Source organism: Nothobranchius furzeri, chromosome 5 (genome assembly GCF_043380555.1).
Source record: "Nothobranchius furzeri strain GRZ-AD chromosome 5, NfurGRZ-RIMD1, whole genome shotgun sequence".
NCBI lineage: Eukaryota > Metazoa > Chordata > Actinopteri > Cyprinodontiformes > Nothobranchiidae > Nothobranchius > Nothobranchius furzeri.
In genome coordinates, this window is record NC_091745.1 from 52,284,543 (window position 1) to 52,292,993 (window position 8,451).

Consider the following 8,451-nt stretch of genomic DNA (forward strand, 5'->3'; position numbering starts at 1 on the left):
CCTCCTCCTGCCCCCCCATCTCAGTCTCCTCTCCATCTCATGTTCTTCCTCCAACCCCTCTCTGTCTCTCTCTCCCCCCTCTCTGCCTCCTGACCAAACAGGCTCAGTATGTCGTCACTCGCCCGCTGTATTAATCCTCCCATGCAGCCTGTCAATCTCTCCATCTTTGATGCACACAACAATTACAGTAGGGATGAAAGACGTGGGCCGGCCGCCTCTCATTATGTAAGACAGGAACCGGGCCAGAGAGAAAATCACTGATATCTGAACAGTTCAGCTGAAATAAAACTTTCATGAAGAGAAATGGCGTGTCCTGTTTTTGACTAGCTCACACTGAAACAGTTCAGAAAACACGTGAATGCACAGTTTCTTCTGAAATGTTTGTTTTAATTGTTCTTTCTAGTAAATGACGTCAAAATAAAGTTGTGTTTCTTATTTGGCAGAAACTTTGTGAATGTCTGTGTTGTTCTATTATTTCTCTTCAGAGACAGTTCAGGTGTTTATTATAAATCTGTGACTGTTAAAACAGTCATGCTTGTTTTGGATCATCTGAACCCCTTCAGCTGCTGGTAAAATGATCTTATTGAAGGATGTTGAATGTAACTAAAAAAGCTAATTAACTAAAATGATCCTAAAACACAGGGACATTAAAATAACAAGTTATGTGATCCTAAAAGACAGGGACATTAATATAACAAGTTATGTTGTTACCTTCTTATTAATGTCATATTACATTAATATTACCTTACATCACATTATAGCTTATTATCCAAATGACAAGAAATTTGCTAAGAAATGTTCTTTTCCTTGGTGTGGACTGAAATGGAAGAAACAGTAAAAATACGGAATGGTTTCATCTTCCCTGCGATGGACTGGCTCTCTGTCCAGGGTGTACCCCGCCTGATTGCCCATTGACCGCTGGAGATAGGCACCAGCCCCCACGCGACCCTACGTGGACGAAGCGGGTTCAGACGATGGATGGATGGATGGATGGATGGATGGATGGATGGATGGGTTTCATCTTCCCAATTGTTTTTTATTTATTTCCTTAGAGATGTGTTTGAGCTGTCTGTGGCTCTGGGCTGTACACACACTCTCCAGATGTTACAACATGTTTTAAATCCTGTGGTTTAAAACAACCCTTCCTCAGACGTCAAGACTTCTCACTCCTTAAACATTTCTAAATGCTTCATTCTTAAAGGTAACCTACAAGATGTCCTCTCATTCTCAGATAATTCCTTTTCCAGATGAAGTCTTCTCACCACCTTTCAAAAAGCTGCAGATTTGTGTCCCAATTAGCCTCATACATCTCTACATAGAGCAGGTTCATTCATTTCTAAATGTCCTTCATTTAAAGATTACAGATTACGGCTCGAGTCCGAGATGACAACTTTCTACACCTTCCCCTAAACTAGACAGATGACTACATGGTTTTACATCCTTCCTGCAGATCTGGGGCCCAGACTGTCTTCATTGTGGAATCACTGGGCGGACTGTGAACCACTCAGTGATTTTGAAAACATATCATATTTAACCAGCCCCCTCCTTTGATTTCCTTGTATTACTCGAGCCGTGTCTTAATAAAATCTAATTATTTCCGGTCGCAGGACGTTTCTGGTGAGAAATTGTCAGACGGATGTGAGCTGATGTATGGGGAGACAGTCGCCTAATTGGAGCGTTAGAAATTGAATCTTTACAGCACACGGGTCATATAATTATCCTACTGTTAATTTAACGCTCACATTCTTCACTGTTCATTTTCCTCCCTTAAACGTAGTTTGGCAGCAGCCCTGCCCCAGCGCTGGGCTGTGAGAGCAGGCTGCATGGCCCCTCTCATTGGCCCTCACGAGTGACTGAATAACTGTGGACCCTGCAGTCCAAATAACAAGGCTCGCATCATTTATGCATTGTTAAGCCATGTAATTGAAATGAGCCATAGTTTGCATATTACGCCATTAAAATAATGTGCTTTGCGTTTCTCCCAACACGACTATTTAAGCCTGTGTGGCGATGTGGTAATTCCTTGAATTACAGCCTAATTACCACAATGTTCTCTTGATTTGGCCGATTTCAATGTTACACCACAATAATGTTGAATATTACCAGAATGAATGACGGAGCCGTGCCTGGAAACTTTTGATGGCATAACTTAAATCCTGGTGGCTCCACGAGCTGTCGGTGCAGCTGGAGCCACATCCATAAAGGATTATTAGCCTATGAAACCAGATCCATTAAAGACCCAATCACAAATCTCTCATTAAAGAGATCGGCCTGTACTTAGAATGTGAACATTTTGCCTGTTCCTCTCTTGATCCTCATTATCCACTTTATACTATCGTGTGCAGCCATTATTGATAAACAGAGCGTTAGAAAGCAGTATTTCTCACAGTTAATGCGTGCAATAAAAGATTTACTTCAGTGATCACGATTAACAATAACAGCTTTGGTATTCAGTCTTAATTTAAATCTACAATATTACAGTAAGAACTAATGCACATCCTTAGATTGTTTTGATTCAGATCACAGCAGCAGCGTGATCACACGTGAAAGGAGAAGTTGTGTTTCACCTTAGATGAGTATTAAGATCCCGTCCAGGTCACAGAGAAGAGACGGTTTGTAATTAGCGCCTACCTTTTGTCACGTGCCTCTGATTTGTTCTCAGGCCTCCATCCACACTCTCGACGTGTCCCCGTGTGAACTTTTAGAATAAATGAACGTAGCGCAGGATGATTTGTGAGCTCAGGCTTCCCATGTTTTCACTGAACAGTTTGGATTTTTTTTTTGTGGATGATTGCTTTTTTATTACCTTTTAATCTTCCTGTATAGGTCCAAGTTATTAAATAAAAGTTTAATTACAGTTTTAGTCATTTGCATAGTAGGAAAGTTGGAAATTGTGAATATTGGAGATCTGTAGGTGCTGATTTATAGGATTAATTTGTTGCTGCTGGGTCATATTTTAGATTTGGAGTGAGACCAACGTTTTACTTTTTAATCACATGTAGAAACTATTAACAGGTTCAGATTTTCCTAAAAATTACCAAAAGTTAGAATTTTCTGCCAGTAAAACATATTTTTGACGTTTTATTGGTTTGATTTATCTCACTGAAGCTTTGAGGATGGACACAATCTCATCTTTTCCACTTCTTCCAGTCTTTTCTTCCTTTTAGGGCCCTGGGTTCTTCACTCCTCCCTCCTTTATCCGTGCAAAGCTTTTGTCCCTGCAGCAAAGAGCCTCTCTAAATAGAGGCCTTTAGACAGTCCTGGATGGGGGGGCAGCAGCAGTGACGCGGCTGCTGTTGTTTCATTTACCTCTCCCTATGGCAACCAGCAGCAGTGAGCCAGGAATGTCCCCTCTCTGGACAAAGTCCTGGTCCCTGAAGCTGACACTGAGGAACGACAGCTGGGACGGGATGGAGACTTGCCCTTCGTGCCCTGGACTGGAGGCCTATACGTTTGGACTTAATCCTTCTGTTCTGTCTGTTTTCGCTTTAGCAGACGATGAGCTGAGCCTCCGACAGACCATTAACTCTAATATGGTTTCCTTGAAAATTATTTCTAAATCTTTTCTGGGGTGAAAAGTATCGCAGTTCCAATGGTTCCACTTGGAAACCTGATCCTGCAGAAATACCTTTAAGTCACTCTCTAACTTTTCCTTATAATTTAATTAAAACATCCTGTTAAACTGCTGTTATAAACCAGACTTTCCTCATGTTTCCTTTTACTTTATTCAAGCTCAAAAGCAAAAGTTTTAAAGTTAGCCCAGTTGAATACCAATTCTCCACTGGAGAACAAACACAGATGTATGGAGAAATGGCATTATAATAGGCAGTGAATTTTAAGAATCCTCATTTAAAATTCTATAAAATACTCTACAACTAATACCAGATAACCACAGTTGCAGGTTATTTACAAAGAAATTGTGTTAATTAAATTCAACGCTATTATTTGTATTTTGTTTCCATTGATGCTAAAAATGTTATGATTATTTATAAAAACAGTTGTCATGTCCACTCATTTTAACCACGTAAAACAGCCATAACAATGTTTTAGATAATTACTGATTTCATTCATTAGAATTAATCTATGTGTTATAATTTTATATCAGTTAAAAATGATAATCTCGTTGCAATAATTCCATGCTGACATGCATCATATTAGCTTGCATGTTAAACATATATATATATATATATATATATATATATATATATATATATATATATATATATAGATAGATAGATAGATAGATAGATAGATAGATAGATAGATAGATAGATAGATAGATATACATACATACATATGAATGGGATTTTCTGTCACCTGTCACATTGTACCATAATGAAAACAACATCATCTTTAAGAGTTATTTCTACTCTGAGAAAAAGAGTTTTACAGCATCAAAATTAATTATTGTTTAGCGGCTCAAAACAACCTTTTCAAGTAAGTGTAAATAAACTTGAGTCTGGATCTGGACCTACAGTCTGAGTCTGGATGAGGTGAATCACCTGGATCCTCCCCGCTGATCCCGGTCCTCCTTCTCCCCATGCTGCGCTCCGGCTCTCCGCTTCCACAGAAGCCTCAGCTCGCACCTCTCCAGCAAAGAGAGTAGTGTTTGTTGAGACTCCCAACAAGCCAATCATCGCGCTGTTGCCCTTGGTAGCCACGTCCATCATTTCCTGGCGCCCAATGAGCGACTGGGGCGGTGCTGAGTCCAGGTGCGCCTCGGCGTCCACTTGGCAGAGCGCCTGGGAGCCGCCTATGGGCAGGAGAGGATCTGTCAAATGCGAGGTTCTTTTAATAAGAGCGACCAGTCCGGCTCCGAGAGTCATGGCGACCGCAGCGTCTAACCACTACAGCATCCTCACCTCCAGCGCATCCATCGCGCACTCGGAGCCCGGCGGCATGCAGCAATCCACGGCATACCGGGACGCGCAGAGCCTGTTGCAGAGCGACTACCCGCTGCAGAGCAACAGCCACACGCTCAGCCACGCACACCAGTGGATCACGGCGCTGTCCCACGGAGAGGGAACCCCGTGGTCCACCAGCCCGCTCGGAACGGAGCAGGATATCAAACCAGCGGTGCAAGGCGCCCGGGAGGAGATGCACAATTCCAGCAACAACCTGCAGCACCAGTCGCGGCCGCCCCACCTGGTGCACCAGACGCACGGGAACCACCACGACGGCCGGGCGTGGAGAACCACCACCGCGGCGCACATACCGAGCATGGCAACCACAAACGGACAAAGCCTTATTTACTCCCAGCCGGGTTTCGGTGTGAACGGGCTGATCCCGGGCAGCGGGCAAGGCATGCACCACCACAGCCTTCGAGACAGCCATGAAGACCACCACAGCCCGCACCTCAGCGAGCACGGACACCCCCCGTCCCAGCATCAGCACCAGCACCGGCCGCAGAGTCACCACGACCACTCGGACGAGGACACGCCGACTTCGGACGACCTGGAGCAGTTTGCCAAGCAGTTCAAGCAGCGAAGGATCAAGTTGGGATTCACGCAGGCGGACGTGGGACTCGCCCTGGGGACCCTGTACGGAAATGTGTTTTCCCAAACCACCATATGCAGGTTTGAGGCCCTGCAACTCAGCTTCAAAAACATGTGCAAGCTGAAGCCTCTGTTGAACAAGTGGCTGGAGGAGGCGGACTCCACCTCAGGCAGCCCCACCAGTCTGGACAAAATCGCGGCGCAGGGCAGGAAAAGAAAAAAACGGACTTCGATCGAGGTGAGCGTCAAGGGGGCTCTGGAGAGCCATTTTTTGAAGTGCCCAAAACCGGCCGCGTCGGAAATAATCACCCTGGCGGACAGTCTACACCTGGAGAAAGAAGTGGTGAGGGTTTGGTTTTGTAACAGGAGACAGAAGGAGAAACGTATGACGCCTCCCGGAGGAGCGCTGCCTGGGAGCGAGGATGTGTACGGGGACACGCCGCCGCACCACGGGGTCCAAACCCCGGTCCAATGAACTCCACAGGACCGCTCCTCTTGGACTTGTTTATCCTTTTTATTTATCCCCGAGGTTATATATAAATCACTGGACTATGAAACCATCTAGAGGGTGTTTTATGTATAATATTGCAGTGAGTATTTACACAATATCTGCAGCGAATATCTGACAAATGGGAAATGGGTGAGGGGGAGGGGGAGGAGAGGAGAGGACGCTTTTTCTCAGCTCTCCCACAACTGAAGCCTGTCTGTGCTTTTCGAGGATACATGCCCGCAGCACTGTGACTCCAGTCGGCGCGGTTTCCAGGTGTAGCCCCTGCTCAGACGCGACCTGGTTAAAGGAACGAGCAGGAAAACGGATCAAACAGAAAGAAGGGATTTTAGAGAAACGGTAATAGCAAGATAGTTTCCACTCTTCTATTAAATCCGACGCTTTTGCTGCTGCGTAAAATGTGGGGAGGCGACGGCCTGTTTGGTTCTGTGCGTGACGAGGGTAGGCGGGTGGTGCTGCTGCGGGTCAAAGGAGCTGCCTTAACGGACTGATGGAGGCCGGTAAAGGCTCCAGCATCGCCCGAGTCAGCCTGGCACAACCGAGCCGCGTCATTTATTATTATTATTATTATTATTATTATTATTATTATTATTATTATTATTATTATTATTATTATTATTATTATTATTATTAGTGCAGCTCATTGGCAAAATCCGGACAGCAGCGATGTGGTAAATTGTTTGACCTCCACAGTCAGCGGGCAACAGCGTGTAAACAACAACAACAACAACAACAACAACAACAACAACAACAAATAAAGTTCTTTATTTTCCGCCCAACAAGTGGTGACTAATATCTTCCCTCCCTGCTCCAGGAAGGGCTCCACGGTGACTGATTGGCACTTTCCCACAACAAGACGGGCTAGATGTCTCAGCTAAAATAAGATGGCAGCAAATCTCACCTGACCTTTATTCGCTTCTGTAAATATTGTAAAAGTTATTTTTAAGTCATGACTTCATCTCTAATTTTTATTATATTTTTCTCTTTTCCACTGGGCACTTTTTAATGTTTAGTTTATCTTAAAGAAACAAGCAGATGGCGAAGAACCCAGCCTCCACCCATAGCCCACTGCCTGATGTCTGATCATGTTCATTTGGTCACCGACATGAGCTTCAGTCGCGCTTCAGAAACAGTGCGTGTATTTTTGTATTGGTTTTCTTTTTAATTTGTCTAAATTTTTATGGAGTTTTGTTCATTCATCTAATGTGTGATCTAAAATCCCACTTCCCCAATAAAAACAAAGCGCTTAATTCCTTGTAAGGAGATGAAAAACGAAGCAAATAAGAGTGTAGAAATTATTGGAATTTCAAGATACAGATAGAGACGTTAATTACGCCTTTGTTACAGAAATAAAAGTAATGAGTCTCGGCTTTTTTTTCTTAAAAATATTATGTTCCAAATATGACAGCATAGGATCAAAAATTATTATTATTATTATTATTATTATTATTATTATTATTATTATTATTATTGAGCTCATTTTTGCCTTTTTTAATATGTGATTTTTTATAAAGAAATAAAATCCTCACACGTTTGAGTTTATTATGGTATTTTGGAGATGATTGAACTGTAATTTATTCTGCGATGTTTAGTTTTATTTTATTTTCTAGATGACAGAAAAAGAAAGCTATATAAATGAAAGACAAACGGCTTTCGTTTTGCAGGGAAGGAGAGGCGCCTTTCACATTGCAGCGGGCATTGCCACAGTCTTATTTTATCTTGTTAGTTTTAATGCAAACGCATATTTATCCAGGAACGTGCTCATCTTTCTCACGCACTCCCTCTGGTTTGTGTCTCCTGCTAAAAACAAAAAGCAAAGGCGGCCTTGTGAGTTTTCCTCGGTAGCTTTAATGAAACGCTCATATTTACTGGAGCTGTGGGGTGTGGACCTGTAGCAATCCAACGCTGTTCATTTTCATTTCTGTGTTTCTCTGACTTGTTTAATCTGCTGGGTGTGAGGACATGTAGGCTCTATGTCACATTCACTGGATGGATGGGGGGGGGGGGGGGGGGGGGGGGCACAGGTGATAAACGCCTGCTGGTGTTCGGTGTTTCATCTCCTGACACGTGGACTTGCACATTTTTAAATAATGGGGTTGATATTAAAAAGCTTTTTTCCAACGCCAAGCCTAAATGCATTTATTTTCATTTTAATATATTTGAGCCGATCTGGTTTTTTGTGCAGCGGCCCTTGATCAGCCCGACAGCTGCGGGCTTCAGAAAAACGCTTCTTGCTCTGAGCTCATTGGTCTGAGTGGAGTTAATGGCTGCGAGAAAATTAGAGTGAATGAAGGGGAGATTGTGAGCTGATGATGTGTTGTTTCGGCCCCAGGCTGCTTTTAAATGGACTCGCTCTGGCCGCATCTGGTGAAATTGGGTCTCCAAAATCTGGTCCGGGGACCAAAAATGCCCCTCGGATGTTAAAAGAAGTCCCCAATATTGTTATTT

General features: G+C 43.4%; 1 protein-coding gene across 1 annotated transcript; it reads left to right on the forward strand.

The window, feature by feature from the left end:
- The first annotated feature begins 4,683 nt into the window (after positions 1–4,683).
- On the forward strand, positions 4,684–7,545 carry pou3f2b (POU class 3 homeobox 2b). Its single transcript, XM_015949248.3, has one exon. The coding sequence runs from the start codon at positions 4,684–4,686 to the stop codon at positions 5,968–5,970; it is 1,287 nt and encodes a 428-aa protein (XP_015804734.1). The 3' UTR covers positions 5,971–7,545.
- Positions 7,546–8,451: the final 906 nt, after the last annotated feature.

Bases quoted from the DNA above. Each gene is read 5' to 3' on its own strand.
- pou3f2b (XM_015949248.3), top strand. From the start codon at position 4,684: ATGAGCGACTGGGGCGGTGCTGAGTCCAGGTGCGCCTCGGCGTCCACT.